Genomic DNA, 22,126 nt, shown 5'->3' with positions numbered 1-22,126 from the left:
ACAGATACACACACACACACACACAAGCTCACACACTTGTCACACATAATGCATGCAACAAAAAAAAATTCACATGTTCATGCCTGCTTGTGCGAAAAAATTATATTTTAAAACTGAGCCAGTTGATGTTGTTTCATATTCTTGGAGCCCAGATGTATTTTTCATGTTGGTCAGTGTTTCCTCCTCAAGTCATGTGACCAGACATCCTACTGAATGTCTTCTTGGCCATTGCTGTTGACAACCTGGCAGACGCAGAGAGCCTCAACACAGCGCAGAAGGAGGAAGAGGAGGCCAAGAAGAGGAAGAATAGTGCCAAGTACAGCTTCAATATTTCACATTTTAATTTCTGTTCACAATTTTCTGTTTGAGTGTTTTTCCAGACATTTGTCACATTTGTTAAAATCACTTAATCTCTCTCTAACAGGGATCTGAGCACAGATAAGAGAGCTGAAACAATAGATGTCAAGGATGGAGAGACCAAGGTAAAAGACTGAGACTAGCTTTAGATCTCTTCATATACACTGATTTAACTGACAGCTTGTTTTAACACTGGCCTGATGCTGGTGCAGAGTTACAGTTCAGTGTCCTCCAGAATCCTTTCAGGTTATTCTGCTTGTTTTGTTTGTAAGAGAGGGAAACAAAAACAAGTACTTTAGTGGTCATTCCTCTCCCAGAGATCCTGGTCAAGTGCATAATTTATATAGTTTTCATCTCTTATTGTTATATATCACATTTTTATAAAACATATCACTGTGTGTAGGTTCCATCAGAAGTCTTGCTGGAGGAAGACAAGGAGTTGTATCCCGCCATCGACTCTCCAGGTAAAAGTCACGTGTCTTGAGTGAGACACATATATGGAGCCACAATCAGTCCATCAAGTTATTCAGTTTAATGGTGTTGTGATTGACTAGTTTATTAATCATTATACAAGATTCTTAATACAGTACAACTAATGCTGATGAGGTTCTTATTTTTAAATACACATACAGTATTTAGATAGGCAGCAAAATATTTTCAGCTGGACATTTATGGGGAAAAAATAGTTTTCTTAACATTTTAACAACAATGGTTTAAACAGAAGATGATTTAAAGGAAAGATATGAGTAACATTTTGATGTTAGAAATATTACACAGCAGCCTGCAGCTTTGATGAAAGTTGACCAATCCATAAGAGAAGAGCACATTCTGTATCTAAATAATCCTGTGATTAGAAATTATTTTTGCACAATTCTGCATTGTATAACAATAAACTCAACAGACCATAAAAAATAGGTTGTTTTTAATAAATCAATACACGGCAGACTTAAATTTAAACAATAAAATGTCCAACATACACTAAAACAAAACAATTTTAAAACAAAGTATTACATAATACAAGGAGAACATAAAGCACGACCTTGTACATTAAAGGGTGAGTCGGCGATTCTAGTCTAACACACATTTTGTCAAAGTCAGTAAAATCTCAACAAGATCTGCTATATGTCTGCTCTGTGTGTGTGCTTAAAAAAAGCTGGTGTTCATATGCATACCCATTGCTGTGAAACTACATATACAACAGCAAGATGGTTTTATGTTTAGAGGGGTTAAAATAAGTTTTGGTATTCTAGTGTGTGACGATGATGAAGAGAATGGCGTTCTCCCTGAAGTCCTGCCAGGGCCCCGCCCTCAGAGGCTGTCTGACCTCACCATCAAAGAAAAGACTCCGCCCATCCCTGTGGGCAGCGCCTTCTTCGTCTTCAGCAGCACTAACCCGTGAGTCTTTGAAACATTGTTAAATGAAACTGATACTGAGGCATAAGAACCAGGATGGATGTGTAACAGAAATAACTCTGATATCAGAAATTAAGGATGTGTCTCTTTGACTGACTGTGCGTTATCTGCCTCAGTATCTTTCCTGTCTCCTTTCCCGTCACTGTCTGTCTTTGCGCTGTAGGTTTCGTGTATTCTGCCATAAGCTGATCAACCATCAGATCTTCACCAACCTCATCCTGGTCTTCATCATGCTCAGCTCCGTCTCTCTGGCTGCTGAGGACCCAATACGCAACTTCTCTGCTCGCAATATCGTACGTAGACGACCAATGAAGTCTTTTGCTGCCTGAAAAGGGAACTAAATGTTATTTTGCACATCATACTTGGAAGGTTTATTAGTCTGTAATTGACCATCGGCTTTTATCACAGCCAATATTTTGACATATCACAGCAGGAAAGCAAGGTGTAAATAATAAAATGAATGATGGCTGAATTTCATTTAGCTGCTTCAGTATCAGTGTCTTTTTATCGTGCAGTCTATCTAACTGTCACACTGTCATGACTTTTGGGACAAAGCCATCATTAGAGTTATCAGTAACACCTGTGCCTTGACAAGTCAAAATAAGTGCAGTGAAAAAGGCCTATGGAAAACATGATTTGGTAAATGACACTCAAATAATATTTTTTACCACCTGCCTTAGCTACATAGAAACATCTAGTACTTGGGCAACATTTTGATGCTGAGAAGTAACCAATTTACCCTGCCTCCTAGTAATTATGTTTGTATCATACTAGATTGATTTCATAATTACTTGTAGTGACATCATAATCACTGTCTAAAAGCAAATTTTTCTTTTTCACCCGTGTACTTGGAAACTGTTCATCTCCTGTGAAAATGGAAGTTTTCCATGTAAGAAACGTAAATTGACAAACTTTCCCTGAGAATCCAAAACTGATGCTGGAGGGGCACCTAGAGCTTCATAGTGTAGCTCTGTTGACGCATTATGTTTCCTTAAGTCCTTCTTCAAGCATATTTGTGGTTTTGAAATAGTTTTATACAGTATAAACATGATTTCTAGGAGACAGGGCTGATCAATATGTTTGACAAACAGCATTTTCTTTGGTATGATTTTTTTTCTTGAAAGCAACAACACACTCTTTGCTACCCTACTTACCAATTTATATCACTGCCACACAATACTGCAACAGAATCTTGCCTCGTGCAGCTTTGATATGGTAGTAGTTATTTGTCATCTATGTTAGACTCTTACTATAAACATATATATACTGCATCATATTGTGCTGTTATCCTGGAATGACTTGATGACTTGAACTTGTGCATTGCCTCTTGCAGATACTTGGTTATTTTGACTATGCTTTCACCGCAATCTTTACTGTTGAGATCCTGTTGAAGGTAAATGGCCTTTGTGCTGTGTCGTGCTGTGCTGGGTAGAGCTTCAGTAACCCTGCGTGCTTATGTCACTCTGATTGCCTCCTCAGATCCTAGGCTATGCAGACTATGTCTTCACTAGTATGTTTACATTTGAGATCCTTATTAAGGTAAACTATAAAAACTGTTCTGCCTCAGCAACAACCCACCACTTCCAAGCTTGCTGCACACGTCCTCCTTCCCCTCATTTTTGTCTCTAATTTTTGGTCAAAATGGCCGCCTGCTTGTCTTGTTGTCATGGCGCCAGTCCGTTGACGTGGAGATCATGCGTTTACGTCAGATATTTTTTATGTCTGTCAGTCACTTTTCCATCACGGCCCACTTCCCCTCTTCATCCTCGACCAGTTTATGGACCGTTGGCTCTCCAGAGTACAACTACTTGTTTGGCTGTTCTCAAATATTACAGTTCAAATATTACATTTTTGATTTTTAATTAGAATTATGTTTGTTCAATTTTGAAACATTCTGGACTGTGGAGAGATAAACTTGAACTAACCTCAAGCTTTTTATCCCACTGCCTGATTGCATACTGTACACACAGATGTTCCCCCTTTTTTCATGTCTTTTTTGAATAATGCACTCCAAAATAATGTGCTTGAAAAAATCCACAGGAATAAGGAACAGTTTTATCATTTTTGCTGCTAGAATCAAATCCTCTGCCTTACCCCTTTGCTCGCTGCATGCCTGCACCAGGTAAATCTCATATATTATGGCTTAAGCCTAAAATTCGATCAGTAGAGGATTAAAGGCCCTGTCCCTGGCTTAATCTGCTGCACCAGAAATGAGTGTGGTGGCTTTTGAATACTGTTCCCCATGTCCCCTCTCTGAACATTTTGCATTGTTTCTGATCTGTCTAGTTGTGTGTGTGTGTGTGTGTGTGTGTGTGTGTGTGTGTGTGTGTGCGTGTGTGTGCGCGCGCACGCAGTATTGCACATGTATGCATCTCTGACCACAGTATTTTTAAAGTGTTTGTGAGTAGGAATCCAGGATTATATAACATAATTGCAATAACAATATAAATGAACAACCCAGATGCTGGAATAAATGTTGGCATTGTACATTGTACATCTTACATTTATATATTCCATATGCTGAAAGCATCCTTTTTCTACACAATTTTCAGCTTTATATTGTGTGAATACTGTGGTAAACACTTGGTTAGCTTTGGGCACAAAAAATGCTTTCTTATGGTTTCGAAAACATCATGTTTAAAATTCACAGTTGTTGTCGTAACAAACACCGCTGGAAATTTCACAGTTGTCTGCTACTTGGCAGCCCTCTCACCTAGGTCTCCAGCCATTCACAATTCCCCTCTCCTCCTGATGAGAAACACAGAATTCATACATACTATCTGAACTACATCACTTTAGAAAGGTTGATGGGATACATATGAAATATACAAATGTAACATAACTGTGCTTAACAGACACGTACAATGCACATGTATTCTGGCGACTGTGCTATCCGTGCAGGACCATCAACAGGGAAACTGCAAATCGAGCTAAGTTGTAGACTGCACGAACACTCATGTTTGAAATTCAAATTCAATTTGAATGTAATGGAAAGAAGAAAATGAAGAAAATGAAAAACTCAACTAAACTTGTTTTTTGTTTTTTTTTATAAAATGTCTTTTTGAAAATTTGAAAACACTGCATATAGTTTTATGTAACAGATATTTTAAGTCGTAATAACAGTCATTTAAATCCCACTTCAGCCTAACTTGAAGCTGCTCCATGTGTCTGTTTGATGGCAGATCTGTCTCCTTTAGTCCTGATGATTGTCTCTCCTCTGTCCAGATGACAGCGTTTGGAGCATTCCTTCATAAAGGGGCGTTCTGTAGAAACTACTTCAACCTTTTAGACCTGCTGGTTGTTGGTGTGTCTCTGGTCTCCTTCGGCATTCAGTATGTATCGTTCAAACATCTTTCATAGTTGAACTGTCTCTTTTAGCATCCATGTGATATTTCTTGCCATCACATATAAACTTTGCTCTTTGAGCCGAAAAGAAATTGCTTTCTGGAATACACTAGTGTGTTTTTATTTCTTCCACAGGTCCTCTGCTATTTCAGTGGTAAAGATTCTCCGTGTTTTGAGAGTCCTCCGTCCACTCAGGGCCATCAACAGAGCCAAGGGACTAAAGGTCAGAATGACAATAACATAACATGGTGCAGTCAGTGTGTATTTGAATGTGTGTGTCTATAATGGTTGTTCATGCATGTGCCTTTGCATATGATACTGTGTATTTCTACTAACAGTGTATTACTGTGTGTCCTTTGCAGCATGTTGTCCAGTGTGTGTTTGTGGCCATTAGGACTATCGGCAACATCATGATTGTCACCACACTGCTGCAGTTCATGTTTGCTTGTATTGGAGTGCAGCTCTTCAAGGTACAGTGAAAAGATGGAAAAGCAAAAGAAAGAGATCGATGGTAATATATTTATAATGACATTATTTATATAGCACCAAAACAGTTGTTTACAAAGTGCTTTAACAGACAGAGCAAATGCAGGAACTCAAGCAAAAATAAATAAACATAATGTAATAAAATAAACACTAACAATCAAGCCAAATAGAAAAAGGTCTATGAAAGTTAAACAAAAAGATTTCAAGTATTAAATGAGTAAGATTTTATAAGATATATAATAAATGCGGTAAAAATGATAAAAAGAATTTAAGAAATAACATACGAAGATGGGGTCACAACCATTGCAACAGGTTCCTCTCTTGTAAAACAATAAGTATTTTCACAAAAGTAGAATAACCTAAACAAAGACTACCTCTGACTTTCTCTGTTTTTTTCCACATAGGGAAAATTTTATCGCTGCACAGATGATGCAAAATCCAGCCCAGAGGAATGCAAGTGAGGTTTTATTTTTATTTTTTTAAATGTTTCCCAGCTTTGGACATTGGCCTTCACCTGTTTTGTGTGTGTGTGCTTGTGCATACATGTGGTTAATATCCCATCTTTAAATCACAGAGGAACCTACATTCTCTACAACAACGGGGACACAGCGCTACCCATGGTGAAAGAGAGGATCTGGTACAACAGCGACTTCAACTTTGACAACGTTCTCATGGCTATGATGGCTCTTTTTACTGTCTCCACATTCGAAGGATGGCCCACGTAAGTACTGCTTTGCATCTTAGGTAGAAATTAGCTTTGAATATTGTGATGGAGGATAATGGTTAGATTTTTTAAATGTGTTTTTGTCCTCTGTTTGCCACCTTTATACATGTCTGTCTTAACGAAGAAACTAGCTGATTGATATGAATAACTACTGTTCATTATCTTGACTCTCCCTGTGTGTTTTGTGTGTCCCTCCAGTCTTCTCTACAAGGCCATCGACTCCAACAGAGAGAACATGGGCCCCATCTACAACTACCGCATAGAGATCTCCATCTTCTTCATCATCTACATCATCATCATCGCCTTCTTCATGATGAACATCTTTGTCGGTTTTGTTATTGTCACCTTTCAGGAGCAGGGGGAGAAGGAGTACAAGAACTGTGAGCTGGACAAGAACCAGGTAGGAGGGACTTATTGACTTTGTGTGTCTGTGCATAATGCTTCTGTGTATTGGTGCATTTATGGAAAACTTTAAATTAAGTAGGAAAAGTATTTGTCGTTTGATGATTCTAACCAAATGGATCTGGCTACATAATGAGGCATGTTTTTTTACATTTAAACTTTTCTGCTTGAAAAAGAATTATGACATAGTACAAATAGATTAAATAAAAGCTGCAGTTCATTCACTATATCTTATTACTGATCGTTCCAAATAGTGCCTGTGTATTTTACACAAAAAAACAAACACCATGTTACACTTGTTTATGTTGTTTGTCCATTTCTTTGTTTGCCCCCACATACTCTCACCACTACCCCCGCAGCGTCAGTGTGTGGAATATGCTCTTAAAGCTCGTCCTCTACGGCGCTACATCCCCAAAAACCCCTACCAGTACAAGTTCTGGTATGTGGTCAACTCTACTGGCTTTGAGTACGTTATGTTTGTCCTAATCATCCTCAACACCCTGTGTCTGGCCATACAGGTAAGTGCTCTTTATTCAGTTCTAGCTGGTAAATCTAATTTATCCAATTTTCAGACATTGAGAGAGATTAACGCATGGTGTGGGAATGTAATAGATAATTCAATTTGAACTAATACAATGCTACATGCAGCTGAGGTTATCAAACTTCCTTGCCTTATATTATGAATAAAATGCACTTTAAAAATGGTACATGTATTATTATTAAATGTTTGTTTTACATTTCTGATCAGTCAGTCTGCCTGTGTCTTTCCAGCACCATGGTCAGTCTCATCTGTTTAACTATGCCATGGACATCCTCAACATGGTCTTCACCGGGGTTTTCACTGTGGAGATGATCCTCAAGCTCATCGCCTTCAAACCCAGAGTAAGTCTCCTCTCCTCTCCTCTCCTCTCCTCTAATGCAAATGTTTTCAAAACCATCTGTTACTTAAATCATCTTCTTAGAGTTTTTCCTTTTAAAACTCCATTTAGATTTCATCTGTAAAAGCGTTCCAAGTTTTTGATCTTGTTCAGACTGCCAGCCCAGATCTGTTTTTTGGCATATTGAGATTGTATCCAGATTGTTTTCAGAAAGTCTGGACAACAAAAAAAGCCACATGAAATGTGATTTTTATAGATACTAACAACAATTGGATGTGATTTGAAATGAGATTCCAGTTGGATTGTTGGAGATGCGTCTTAATTCGGACACTCTTTTTTGTCACTCGCAATGTGAAACACAACAACGACATCAAATCCACAGTACCTTATCACTTTATGAATAAGCTTGCAAAACCACAACTTAACAAAGTTGTTTGTTTGTTAATTAAGTATTTGCCTTAGCTCCAAGATTAAACCTACAGGAGACCTCATGCCCAACTTCAAACAACTTTAAGTTACAAAGGTGCATACAGATTATAATAAAAAGTATGAACATGCACTCACAGCAGATGGTCACAGAGCTCAATGAAGCATGCACAGTTGTGTCCTGCAAAACCACACCCAGCCGGGTCAAATACCAAGTTTTTAGGAAGTCCCAAATGATGGACCTCCATTTCCACGCTGGAAAGCCACCAGCGTACCTACATAGTTACTGACACCTACGTTTTTACGACAGCAATCCATACAGATACTTATCATAAATCTGATCTGATCAATAGCAAATAGCAGTGTGCATAGTCTGTATTTAAGATCTGATTTTAGAAATAAATCTGTTTATTTCTGAAAGCATTCCACTTTTCCTTTTAATCCAGCCCTCATACACTCCTCCTTGCCCTCTAACATCTCCCTCATGGGCTCTTTGCCCACTCGCTGCTTTATCGTCACCTTCCATTACTCCTCACCGTAACCTCTCTTATACCTCCCTGCACCCCCCTCCTCTCCTGCCTTCCCCTCTCCTCCTGCTGGCTGTGCATGCTGCCATAATCAGGGCTATGTCGGGGACGCCTGGAATGTCTTCGATGCTCTGGTCGTGATTGGCAGTGTAGTCGACATCATTCTCAGCCAGGTAGAAAGACGTTAGTATGTACAACTCTGTCATTCCCTCTTGCTGCTCTCCCACTGCTGCTGCTTGTTTTTTCCCCTCTCCACATTTTTCCTCCTTTCCCTCCCTCCTGCCTTAATTTTGTTTTATTTTTTAGGCTCATGGAGCAAGTCCATTGAATCTGTTGTTGACTTGATAGTTGAAATACCTGCTGATTGGCTGAAAAAAAAACATCATCTACCTGCATGTTAAATGCCAACACATAAATTACTTTAAGCCACTGCTCCATAATGATTGGAACTTGTTAATTTTTTTAGCTTTAAATCTATGTTGGCCATTTCTTTCAGCCTGCCACTGCATCAGTGGGAGTTAAAAATGCTGTTTAAAATCGAGATTAATGAGAGATGATCAGTTTATAATAAAGGATCTCTAAATGCTATTATTATTTTGAATAATTAAACAAGCAAGTACTCCCACAGACTCAGTGGCAGGAGGGATTTGACTTTCCACCTCACTCTCTCAAATCTAATCACAACTTTTTGATGGTCTCCTCTTTCTATCTTTCATAATCCTTATTTTTTACATTTTCTTTCTTGGTCTGTTGTCTCTCTCTCTTTTTCTGTGCGTCTTTGTTGCTCATGCTTGCAGAACTATTTTGCTGATGCATGGAATACGTTTGATGCCTTAATTGTTGTGGGTAGCGTGGTTGACATTGCCATCACTGAGATCAATGTAAGTAGTCACACATTCAAGCCTGTGTTACTGTGACGCTCACAGGAAGAGGGCCTTGCTTTAGCATCAGAGTTGCATTCAAGATCACAACATCCTTTTTTAAAAAATCACTATTCTTCACAACTCCAGAATCTGTCTTGAAACCAGAGTTTCATGACATGGTAGTATTGTGATGAGGCTGCTTAACCAATGGTGTTTGAGTGTAAACAGCTTTATTTGTTTAATATGAGAATCATGACTCCTTTCACTTGTTATGCACTTAATGGTGCTTTAATTTGTTACAGTCTGGTTGTGATTACACAATAGATGCAACTTATTTCACTTTTGATATATTTTTCTGTACACTATGTTTATCAAATGTACATACGTAAAAAAAACCTTTAGTGCTAATGTGTCTTTGTCTTTATTATTTCCTTCAAATTCCTCCCAGTTAGCCATTTTTCCACCACTAATTGATAAAATATTAAGTTAAAAATAGCTTCTTAATTGTAATTGTGAACTGGTGTTTTTGAATGCAACTCAGTCATCATCTAACTATTTTGGATGTGATCATTTTGTGCCAAATTGATTTTGCTTTTAATTCCTTTGAATCTGCTGTACTGCTACTTCAAGGCCTCTCTGTGTCCTAGTTTGCAGCAGCTGTTGTCAACACTCTATGCTTGCTGCAGGCTCATCCTTATAGTATGAATATGTTGGTTTGCCCTGTCCATCCCTTTCTTTGAATTAATGTTTTAGGTAAAGAACACACTGTACAACATCACTGGTCAAACTCTAGCATATTATGTAATGTACAATGTAATCATTGCACACAGAAAGCCTGACTATTACCTGTGTGAGTTAAAGCAACAGGTAATATACCACAATGTCAGCGCTTGCTGAGTATGTTTTCAATGGTTTTGTCACTAGTGTATTTATTTATTTATCTGTACCATTTTGTATTGACATTTAACAGCCATCATCTCTCTTTTTTATTTTCCCTTAAATATATATATGTTTGCCACACAGCCACTGTTTATTTTGGAAAGAAAAACTTCAAACTCGGAGCTAGATATCCAAAAAAAGTAGATGGGATGGCTAAACCTCTAGGCAGAGGGTTATGGTTATGGGCGAATGCTGTTACATTTGCCGAGAATGCAATGTCATTCCCAGCTTCCTCGTTGTCCAAACTGGCATAGCGAGGAACATTGGTCATGTGCAGGTCTTGGTGAGTGTAACACTTAGTTCGGAGGAACAAAATTTCCTACTTGTCCAGTTTGAGCTTAAGGTGGTGCCTTGACATTTACCCTGAGATGTCAGTCAGGCAAGGAGCAAGGTGGAGGAGTGTCAGATGAGGTGAATGCAGGAAAAGCTGGGTGTCAGCAGTATTGTATTGGTAGGAGAAGCCATGTGATTGTATGGCAGCATTAAGTATCCTTGTGTAGAGGAAGAATAATAGAGGGCCAAGGATGGAGTCTTGTGGAATTCCTGTTGTCAGGCTGTGTGGCTCAGACACCAAATCTTTCAGTGTCACCTGCTTGGACTGACCCGTCAGGTGAGATACAAATAGTAAGAGTAGAGAGCCTGAGATGCCCTCTTCTTTAAGAGTGGAGATTAGGATTTGATACTTCACTAAATAAAATACAGCAGATAGGCCTAGGAGTATGAGGACAGTGTTCACTTTTGCAGCATGGAGCACTGTCATTGTTATCACAAGGAGAGCCTTTTCAGTTTAATGACCTGCCTTGAAACTACATTAGTGGGAGTCAAGGAGGATATTCTGTTAGAGGTAAACAGACAATTTGTGAAACATAGCACATTTTAACAGTTTTGTTAACAGAAAGAGATTTGTGTCTCTAACAGAAACAAATAAGCAAATATTTTTAAGTTAGTAGTCTTTTTTAATTTGGGATGTCAGTGTTAATCAGGGCAAAACTTATTTGAATCAAGCTTGATATTAAAAGGTCATTTCCTATTAAAACTGGACAAATGGAAATAATATCAATTATTATGTCCAGCATTAATTTAAAAATCATTAGGTAAAATGTAAAATGCATTTGGAAAAAAAAATATAGACAATAGTAATAAAATAGCAAAAATACCAATTTGAGCATTTTCCTTAAATTAGGTGTATATATGCGTTCTCCCTATTGTTAGTGCTAACAGCAATGTTTTCTGTCAGCATTTAATGCTTGCATCTCATGTCTGGTGTTACTGCTGAGAATATGTAATAAAGCTTTTGCATGTCGGGCTTTATGATGATGGTGGTCTTGCTTGTGGTATAAATTGTAATCCTGTGTTGTTTTTTAAGTGAAGGTGCTTTTTCATGCCGTTACATGTTAAATATGTCAGAGGTAGTGATGATATGTGATGTTTGCAGCAGCACTGACTCGTGAACTATTTGGTGCTATACAGCTGGTATGTGTTACTTGGATTAACCTTAGGCTTTTGGTTTCAAGTCGGCAGCCATTCCTGTCGTCAAGGTGATAGTGGAGCCGGGGGTAAGAAAACGATCGAAGCCCCTCAGTTTTCTGTGATCACCCAGCATTAAGATCTCTTTGTTGTCACTTTGTCGTTCACTCACTGATGAAAACATTGAGATGCTTTATTGTGTGATGGTTTGTGAGTGAACACTCAGTGTTTGATTTGAATCTGCCTTGTTTATTGCATTTTGGCTCCAGTTTTATTGTTCAGCTGACATTTACTTTGTTGAGACCTTGTCCTGTCTGGGTGCATGGCATGTGGCAGATGAACAGATAACACTCTATGGTCTCCTGTCTTATGTCTTCATTTCAACATCGCTTTCCCCAGCAATCAGACACCAACATTATGCACTGTTTGAGATTATATTACTTGTGGAAGGTCTTGCCTGATTGTACTGTAACAAGACTAAAGTATCCATCTGTTGGTGTTTGTATCAACTGTAAGAAACTAAATTACAGCTTGTCTTGGTTTGTTTGTCTTTGGAGATGATCTGTCTGTTGCCTGTAATCGGTCATCAAAAGTTAAATGTGCTGTATGTGATGGTCCTTCAGGTCTGTTTGACAGGGAATGGTGATTAAGACTCTGTTACTTTGCATGCACATTGCTTGTTGTTATTGCAAAGATACAGAAAGATCACAAATGGGAATATTTTGTCTTTACAGGTTTTATCTACTTTTATGTTAATAGTTAGCTAAGATGACTCATACATGATGATTAAAAGAAAGCATGTATGACTGACTGCATGAGTGGTATGGAGCTTTCTCACTGTCTGTGTTTGGATGGTACAAATTTTGTTTTTTCATCCTCTAATCACTCTCTACGTCCGTCACCCCAGAACACAGAGGACAGCGCTCGCATCTCAATCACCTTCTTCCGCCTGTTTAGAGTGATGCGATTAGTTAAACTTCTGAGCAGGGGGGAGGGCATCAGGACTCTACTGTGGACCTTTATCAAGTCCTTCCAGGTGAGACTCCAACAAATGCAGCCACTAAACAGCCCTCTTGAATCTGCAGTATTTGAACCAATGAGATAAGAGATTAGACAAATCACAAGTTTAAACATTTGTCTCACCCCAAAATAAAAGTATATATATTTTTCCCTTATCTGTAGTGCTATTTATCAACTTAGATTGTTTTGTGTGTGTTGCAGAAATATCGGCCGTACATGTGTCCGCCCTTCTAGCCAATAAAATTGAACTAGATGGAACTCTGCTTGTGGTGCTCAAGGCGCCACAAAATACATTTGAAAAACTCAAGACAATCCACAGACCTTTTTGTGAGCAGTTTTGCGTAGGAACTATTTTCTTTCTACCAAACTACACTAACCATATCACTGCACCGAAGAAATTGTGCATCTTCTGCTAGTTTACCTAACACCACTATGCTAGCTGACATTAGAGCTCAGTTGAGGAGAATGCCATTAATGTCTGCATCTCCTGCTCCTGACTCACAACGCTCACAACAAAACAAGCTAGATTGATAAATAGCACTAAAGTAAGGGGAAAAAATATGTTTCTTGATTTTGGGGTGAACTGTATCATTGGAGAGACCTAATTCACTTATAACCACTGTAACCACGATTGTAACCAAGTTTTTTTGGATGCAGTTCAAATGAAGCTCTAAAGAAACTGTGTAGCAAAGCAAGATAAGACAACATACATATTGCAACAGGATGGGGCTAGTTGTACATAATTTGGCATGATAATCAGTGGATCTGGTGATGTAAATGTGGTTTGACATTGCACATCACTCAAATTAGAGACTACAGATTCCAGAGTTATGCAGCAGTGTCTCATTCTTTTCTCTTTTTTCCACACTCAGGCTCTTCCCTATGTTGCACTCCTGATAGCAATGTTGTTCTTCATCTATGCCGTAATTGGAATGCAGGTAATATGGTGTATAACCTGTTGGACACCCTGCAGGGTATATTTAGTGACTGTTTTCATTGTGTGATGCCTAATGCTCTTGTATATAATTAAGAATTTGAGAGCTTGCTGACTGATTGTTTGAAACAATGTATATTTGTCCTTTTTAGGTGTTTGGGAAAATCGCCATGGTAGATGGAACACAAATCAATCGCAACAACAACTTTCAAACCTTTCCTCAAGCTGTCCTTATGCTCTTCAGGTGTTTGAAAAGTTTAATTTTTTGGTTACAAACTATGATAAAGCACTCTGAATGCTTAAATCCCACATTGCGCCTGTGCTCATGTTGTTTCTTGTTGTGTGGCAGGTGTGCCACAGGTGAGGCCTGGCAGGAGATCATGCTAGCCTGTCTGCCAGGGAAGCTGTGTGATTCAGAGTCAGACTACAACCCCGGAGAGGAGAGAACTTGCGGCAGCGGCTTTGCCATTATTTACTTCATCAGCTTCTACATGCTCTGTGCTTTTCTGGTAATCTTCAGATAGTTCACTGTGTGTAGTATCAGTACTGATTGAGCACAGACTCAAGCATACATCTACCAGTTTACAATACAAGTAATAATACAATAGAATATGACAAAAATGTTGCATGTCCTGTTTTCAGATTATCAACCTGTTTGTTGCTGTCATTATGGATAACTTTGACTATCTTACCCGTGATTGGTCAATTCTTGGACCGCATCACCTGGATGAGTTTAAAAGGATCTGGTCTGAATACGACCCTGAAGCCAAGTAAGTACTCAGGCCCTGTTTGAAGAGCACCAGCAACATTTACTTCCTGTTATTTATCCTGGATGCTACTGCTAATAAATACTACATACTGTAAGTACACATGACATAGTGATTGTTTTACAACAGCCATACCTTCTAAAGTGAACTTACTGATTATCCATCACTTATTAGAACCTTTGCTGGCAGTGAAGAATGTGTGATAGTGCCTTATATTTAATGTGTCGCTTTGTCAGGGGCAGGATAAAGCACCTTGATGTGGTGACTCTGCTGAGAAGGATCCAGCCTCCGCTGGGGTTTGGCAAGCTCTGCCCCCACAGAGTGGCCTGTAAGGTGGGTTTTTCACAGCATGAAACACTCACATGCATAAAGACAGAAAGAAATCATGACTCCTATTGTGGTGAATGGTAAGGGTGACCAAAATACATGAAAGAGTACAAAACATTAAAAGTTGTTACTTAAAAAGTGCTCCACAATTCAATTTCCCCTCATTTCCTGAATCAGCTAACGTCAGCACTATTCATTCCCAACAAGTCCACACTTAATTCCACAGATCTAAAAAGCATTTACGTTTTTTGTAAATTGAATAATAAATAATAATAATAATTAATGAAATAAAACTGTTGCTGAAATTGCATTAGATGTGATGAAAAGGGCAGCGTAACTTATTTAAGGCTCTAAACTAAAAGTTTAGGGATTGAGACTTGCCTGTCCTGACTTGGGACTCGAGCACAAAGAGACTTACTTGTGACCTTCAAAACAACGGTTGCCCCTCTGCTTATTTCACATTTAATGCATCCTTTTGGATCTGTACTTCTGTTGCAGCGTCTTGTGGCGATGAACATGCCGCTGAACAGCGATGGCACAGTCATGTTCAATGCCACCTTGTTCGCTTTGGTCCGCACTGCTCTCAAGATTAAGACTGAGGGTAAGTCTTCACTGTCAAGATCCATCAGAGATCTGCAATATAAAAGGGACTTAAAGTATGAAACAGATTTAAGTTTGAGTTGTATGACAATAGCCAAGAGAAACCAACAGGAGCAGTCAGTGTGCTTGTTATTTGGTCATTTATTAAGCCGTAAACTACAATGTCATGAACAGAGATGCAGTTTTTTTGGCAAGCATATTTTTTTGTGCATTGAGCAGCCAAGGTTGTACCTCTTCATCTTCAATGTTTGTTTGTTTTTTTGTTCATTTAACAATAAAATGTGTTGATATATTGATCTCATCATTGGGCTGCAGTATGTGATGAGATCATATTTGAGATTTAAATGTTTTTACATTGTTATCTACCTGTCTGTCAAATATCATGCAAATGTTTTGATGTAACACCTTGTCCCTCTGAATTATTTACTCCGGGATGCCTTATGCAGTGTATTTTGAATTAATATCATGTCAAGCAACTTGGACTGTGAGTATATTAATCTGCTATTTACAACTGTGTCAGTGCCTTGACTCTTTGCAGTCATAAAACCTAAATTCCAGTTTAACATTTTGCCACAAGAGGGGGCTATAGATTTTTAACAAGCAGTCTTTCCACACACAGCATCAAAACAACTCTCTGCTACCTCAGACTGTAAAAGCTCGATTGATTCAGGTCATTTACTTGTATGCTCTAATTTGCGTAAAGACATCTCATGATTAATCCTATTATATTCATTTATCTTAAGGAAATTTCTGTATTCATTAAGATTTGTGTTTTGTGTGTGTGAGAACAAGATAGATAATTTTTTTCACTTAATACTCTGATGTAGTGATCAGTTACTGTGTCCTTTAACCAAAGTGGACTGAAATTCAACTTTTCACTTTTTTGGTCATTTCCAAGGTAACCTGGAGCAAGCCAATGAGGAGCTCAGAGCTGTGATTAAGAAGATCTGGAAGAGGACCAGCATGAAGCTGCTGGACCAAGTGGTGCCCCCTGCAGGCGGTCAGTGGTCATTACACACATGCACGTGGGCAGCACACTGCATTAACAGTGATCACTATTTGCTGTTGAGCATCATTCACAGTTCAGTCACCTTACTGCGTCCCTCCACTCATCTGTAGTGTTCTTGCACACAATGAATTTGAATACATGCTGCTTCTCATTTGTATTTCCCGAAAGGTAGTAATGGCAACTTTACGTCATCAAAATGTTTTGGCAGCCACACAGCAAACAGTTCTTATTTATAGAAGCAAGAAGTATGACAAACAGTGGGCATGCATCTGAATGCAAATATAATATTACCTACATTTGAATTTAAAAAGGAAGTCAGTTTTATTTACACGCTCCGTTTGCTGTATTATGTTTGCTTGTCAGGATACAGTCTCACCTATATTTTTTACTACGATATATACTGGCCACAAGCAAGGAGTAACATCACAACAACACTTCATTTCAAATACATTTTGGTAGTCTTTTTGGTATAAAAACTTACTCCATCCTTTGAAAAGGCTGTTAGTTGTTGATTACTTTCTTCCTCACAGGAACATACACTATAATCATCTTGACTTGTCCGCTGTGCATACATATGCTCAGCGTCTTCCATCCAAATAGTTCTCACACTCTTTACTACAATGCTCTTAAAGCACGGGAACTCAGTTACAAATATTTAGCAATATTCTTTTTAGTGTTCTTAGTTTTTGCAAGATGCTCAGCATACAAGTGGAAAGTACAGAGGCAGATGATGCAGTCTGAAAGTACTTTTTCACAGCACACATCCTGAAGTCTCAGAGCAGGAAAAGCGCAGTTGTTACTAAATTCATAAACAGTGGCTTTTTTTATCTTCAAGTGTCCCAGTAAGCTGTGACAGTGAGACATCGGGCACAATACCAGGATGCTGAAACTGAAGCAGCTAGATACAATTCAGCCATTATTAGTTGTTATATTTATAACTGTGTTAACCCTATTATCAAAATTGGAAAATATCTATTGTGAAAAATTTCCATTGGTTTTTGAACACTTTGGTACTTTTTAAGACGAGACACTGGGTCACCACGAGAATCAAGCTGAATGCAGCTGTCCACTGTGAAGAAGCTAATTACAACGTTTTAAAAGCTACCTTTCAATGTTGTAATTTATAATCCACAGAAGGAAGTTTCATATCGCTTTACGACACTGGTGTCAAGGGTTAGTCCGTCAGACGACGTCAGCATCCTGTTTTTGTACCTCTGAAAGCGAGGCCCACTTACTGACCAAAACCAACAATGAGACATACAGCGTTACCACACACAATCCATCAGTTTACAGAAAACTCTTATCTCTGTCAGCCGTTCAAAGTTTCACTGCGGTTTCCGTCATAATCCTATAGTTCTGTTTCTCATAAATCTCGCTGATTCTGGTTCTACATTCTCTCTTCCTCTTGCTCTCCCTCACTGTGTGTAAAGTATACATCAGATAAAAATACTGTGCTGATCAGATAAAGCTGTGCTGATATATGAAGTTGAAAGCTGATGATCTGGTATGTTGTTTACTGTATTGTATTATTGTATTGTATTATAATATTACTTTATTATACTGTGTTTCATGCTGACACAGCATTTTTAGTTAATTTTCTTTCTGTGCAGAGGTTACATTCTTAAAACAGTCTTACAATCATTTTTAGAAGCAATTTTATGAGAAACACACCGGCCATTAGTTGGATGAACTTTATTTTATGTATTGAAGTGGAAATCAACTTTTTTTAACAAGTTTGAGGTTTGCACATCATCACAAGTTAGAACAAATGTTACATACGTCCCTGTATCTTCAACCAAACCTGATAGACTTGTGGTCTGAGTCGCTAGCTATGTTTTGTTCCATCTATTGTTGATGCCAGTTAAAGCCAGATAGTCAAGATGTGCTGAATATGATCTTTACTGTGTGGTGTTGTTTGATTTCAGTTCATTTATGTTGTACAGTCATGCAAAGCTGGTAAAATAGCGTAATTTTCACCACACACTAACAAGTCTTAGTCTAACAGAGGGCTGAAGATAGTGACACCTGTATCTAGCATGTACAAGCAGCTTTCTGTAGGTGTGTTCATGGAGTTCATCCAGTGTCCTTGTATGCTTACAGTGCTTCAGCTCTGCTATGTTTTAGAAATTCATTTAATTGCATGTCTTTGTGTGCTTTAGTTTGCTAACCTCTCTTGTTTTTTTGAATCTTTTCCGCCAAGGCTCGCTCTTCCACAGCTTCCTCTGTTCTCAGTAGAGTGCTCAGTCAGTCTCTGGTCTTCTTCTCTTCTCTTTCTGCCGTCCTGAGCTCTCTGGGGCAGTTCTGTTTTAGTCTGGTGGCATGATACTACTGATACTCCTTTAGAACCTCAAAAGGCTCTGTACGGAAAGAGAACCCGCTGTCACCTGTGGGCACAAAATTTACTGTACACTGATCTGCTCACGCTTGATGCATTATGTAGTTAACCCTTTAAAACCTGAACAACCAGGCTTGATTTCTTTCAAAAACATGGCAACGAGAAATTCAACAAGCAATGGCCCAAAAATGAGCAAGAAAATTAGCATTTTTTTCAGTGACCTAATTTTAAATATATTAGTAAGATAATTATGAATATATTTTTCTTGACATTTTTCTCATGTTTTTAAACAATATCCAATTTATCTATTATTTTTTCACTTTCTTCTTTTAGCGCGACATTTCTTGCCAAGTTGCTCATTATGTTTTTAAAAGAACTTAACTTAAACCAGGTTTCGGTTAAAATGCTTGTGAAAAGCATCTAAATTCAGCACACCAAAACTAATGTTAATCCAGGTGTTAAAGGGTTAAACGCAGACCTAAAATCACTCAGCTATTTTCTTTTGATTGAAAATATGTCAGAATGATGCAGATCACTTCCTTCAAAAACAAGAAAATTTGAACTGAAATGTGTAATGAAAACATGATTTATCTGGTAAATGATTGGCCTACACCTTCATGCACATCTGAAAGTATGACTCAGACAAGCTGAAAAATATCAATTTAGTGAAAGTGAAAGTGGCATTTTAATGACCTTGAGTGTGCTTTTTGGCACAGGTATTCTTTCTGAACAGATCTTTTCACATCTCAGGCTGTGTCGGTTGATATGGAAAAATGTGTCAGCTGCTTTTAGATGGATCATCAGATCTGGACTGAATGGTGCTTCCATTTTAAAGCAGCTATCCTGATGTAAGTCACCTTTCCTCAGTTACTCTTAAGTTAAAATGGGTAAAGGAAAGATGACATTTGAAAAAAAAAAAACCCACCCACATTTTCCACACACACAGATTCAGTCTCTTGATTTCTTGTTTAGTCTCTTTCCCCACCCTGCTTTAGCAACCTTATCTGAGTGAATCAGACCCATGCTTCAGTGGCCTACCTGCATGGCAGATAGTGTGTGTAGTCACAGCTTCTTCTCTGGCTAAATGTAGTTTGTGTGTTCTCCTTCAAAATGGGGGTTGTAGATCTGACCCACGCTGCTTCTCTTCGCTGCCTTCTTGCATGTGCTATTTCCTGCAGATTATGTTGTTTTTCTGGGATATATAAATATAAAAAAACACCTCTGCTCATCTGTCTCTGGGGTGGTGGATGTGAAATGTAGTAAATTTTGCTGTCGTATGATGTAGCACTAGTATGTGTGGTAGTAACTAGATATTCTTTTGACTTATAGGAAATGCAGCCATAAATTACTGTAAATTAGGAGGTTAAAAAGGTTCATACACACTTGCATGCATGAGCAATTCTGTGTGTTTTTCTCTTTTTGTGTGCAAAAGGATTGTTTCCAAACCGCATGCATGTTTTCAGAGACAAAGCAAAATCTGCATTGCTGACAAAGATGTAATCTGGTTTTGGGTTAAAACACGCTGCAGACATTTACTTATGTAAATGTCATTTGCAGTCTTTCACATTTGCAGAAACTCTTGAAAATGGTATTCAGCTTTTTCATCACAGCACAGTCACCTCCTTCACATACATTCAGTTATGACATTTAAACAGTGCCAAGAATAAAATGTAGCTTTTCCTATGTTTTTGAATTTAAATTGAAAGGGGATTTGACTATGTTTTGCTTTGTGACAGAACAGCAAGTATTACATCCAGATAAATTGTGAAGACCACAGTTTCTTTTATGTGCTCCTGAAAAGTGACTGTATGACACAGTGTTGTGTTCTGATGAAGGTTAATGTAAAAGGAATTCTAGGCTTGTCTGAATCTCTCAGAGTAGAGCAATCTTGTTTTGGGAGACACTAAAGTGATTTGGTCCAAAAGTATACTGAAGTACAAAGACTTGTGACTACAAAATGATCAAACTTTATAAGAGGACTAAGGATTTTGACTATTTGAGTGTATTAAATCTTGATTTGTTCATGTTTTTTTCAAGAAAAAAATCTTAAATCAGGTAATATTATGTAAGCCAGTCGTAGTTGTAAACTGTTGTGTTGTCTTTTTAGTAGGATTGGGATAACTTTAATCCAAAAAAACTTGATTATCCTGATCCCAGCAGCACGGTGGATTCAGGGTGGATTTCAGGAACAAGTTGCAATAAAACGTTTAAATTGGTCATATATGTATAAACATTTCATTTTGCACCCAATTCGTTTAAATGTTAATGACAAGGTAAATAAAGTAGACATTGGACTACATAATAAGTCTACATAGAGTGTAAAGTTAAAAGTAGTAACAGTCAAAAGTAGTTTCTTACAATTGCATCCTTCAAAACACTCAGCTGGCTATTCTACCTGTTGTTCTTTATGTAGCCGGCAGTCTATACTGTGATGTGTGGTCCCATTTAGATGTGTGGTCCCCTTTTGGATTTGGTCATGTTGAAAAGTTTGTACCTGGATCTGAGTGAACCCATCCAATGACGATTTGAAAAACTGGCACAAAATGTAGATGTATTAGCTGGACAGCAAAACATGGGACCAATCTGATCTGGGGCCCCGGCTTCAAATATTAGTCCTCTCATTAAGTTTGTTCCTCAAGTCTGTGTGTCTCAATATACTTTGGACCAAATCTCTGAAGTCTCTTCTGACACAGCAGTGGTGTGTGTACCTCTCTACTATGATCCTGTTGAAGTAGTGTTTTCCAGACTGGACAGTTGTAATGCTCATGCAGCAGCGAGTGGTTATGGCACTTCATCAACCTGTCTTGGTATTCTTTTCATTTTGATTGTTACAGAGGTGTTTTGTTCTATTGTCAAGATAGCATTGTGCAGTGGTGGTGCTTTATACTGTTGATGTTTTTTTTTTTTGACAAAATGTGTTTCTGTTTGCTTAGATAATGAGATAGTTTTACTTTTTAAGTGTTTTGGATGCAAACAGAATTTCAGTTATGAGGTGTATTTTGGTGTTGATTTGGGAGGCTTGGGTGTGTCTGGTCTGTTCGCTCAGATGACGAGGTAACAGTGGGGAAGTTCTATGCCACCTTCCTGATACAGGACTACTTCAGGAAGTTCAAGAGGCGCAAAGAGCAGGGTCTTGTAGGAAGGCGCTCATGGGAGAGACTGAACACAACCATGGCTCTACAGGTAAGAGTACAATGTATCATGCTCTGTGTTTGTGGGAATACAATCACATAGATACACTTCACCAGTGCATTATACAAATCAGTGATTAAATGTTACTAAATGTCCTTTATCTACAGTACTTTTG

At 38.3% G+C, this 22,126-nt stretch overlaps 1 protein-coding gene across 1 annotated transcript in view; it reads left to right on the top strand.

The window, feature by feature from the left end:
* Nucleotides 1-22,126, top strand: part of cacna1db (calcium channel, voltage-dependent, L type, alpha 1D subunit, b) — a 98,360-nt gene that overhangs the window by 66,703 nt on the left and 9,531 nt on the right. Inside the window, exons 16-39 of the mRNA XM_042491340.1 lie at nucleotides 202-316; nucleotides 425-482; nucleotides 761-821; nucleotides 1,608-1,752; nucleotides 1,934-2,063; nucleotides 3,250-3,309; nucleotides 4,996-5,102; nucleotides 5,251-5,338; nucleotides 5,478-5,585; nucleotides 6,006-6,058; nucleotides 6,176-6,322; nucleotides 6,524-6,725; nucleotides 7,087-7,245; nucleotides 7,499-7,609; nucleotides 8,654-8,731; nucleotides 12,735-12,863; nucleotides 13,720-13,785; nucleotides 13,934-14,025; nucleotides 14,131-14,290; nucleotides 14,424-14,551; nucleotides 14,785-14,881; nucleotides 15,374-15,476; nucleotides 16,374-16,475; nucleotides 21,866-22,002. Of these exons, the coding sequence (XP_042347274.1) occupies nucleotides 202-316; nucleotides 425-482; nucleotides 761-821; nucleotides 1,608-1,752; nucleotides 1,934-2,063; nucleotides 3,250-3,309; nucleotides 4,996-5,102; nucleotides 5,251-5,338; nucleotides 5,478-5,585; nucleotides 6,006-6,058; nucleotides 6,176-6,322; nucleotides 6,524-6,725; nucleotides 7,087-7,245; nucleotides 7,499-7,609; nucleotides 8,654-8,731; nucleotides 12,735-12,863; nucleotides 13,720-13,785; nucleotides 13,934-14,025; nucleotides 14,131-14,290; nucleotides 14,424-14,551; nucleotides 14,785-14,881; nucleotides 15,374-15,476; nucleotides 16,374-16,475; nucleotides 21,866-22,002 (2,636 nt within the window). The remainder of the gene's footprint in view (nucleotides 1-201; nucleotides 317-424; nucleotides 483-760; nucleotides 822-1,607; nucleotides 1,753-1,933; nucleotides 2,064-3,249; nucleotides 3,310-4,995; nucleotides 5,103-5,250; nucleotides 5,339-5,477; nucleotides 5,586-6,005; nucleotides 6,059-6,175; nucleotides 6,323-6,523; nucleotides 6,726-7,086; nucleotides 7,246-7,498; nucleotides 7,610-8,653; nucleotides 8,732-12,734; nucleotides 12,864-13,719; nucleotides 13,786-13,933; nucleotides 14,026-14,130; nucleotides 14,291-14,423; nucleotides 14,552-14,784; nucleotides 14,882-15,373; nucleotides 15,477-16,373; nucleotides 16,476-21,865; nucleotides 22,003-22,126) is intronic.

Source organism: Plectropomus leopardus, chromosome 8 (assembly GCF_008729295.1).
Source record: "Plectropomus leopardus isolate mb chromosome 8, YSFRI_Pleo_2.0, whole genome shotgun sequence".
NCBI lineage: Eukaryota > Metazoa > Chordata > Actinopteri > Perciformes > Serranidae > Plectropomus > Plectropomus leopardus.
This window is presented reverse-complemented; position numbering and strand designations above follow the sequence as displayed.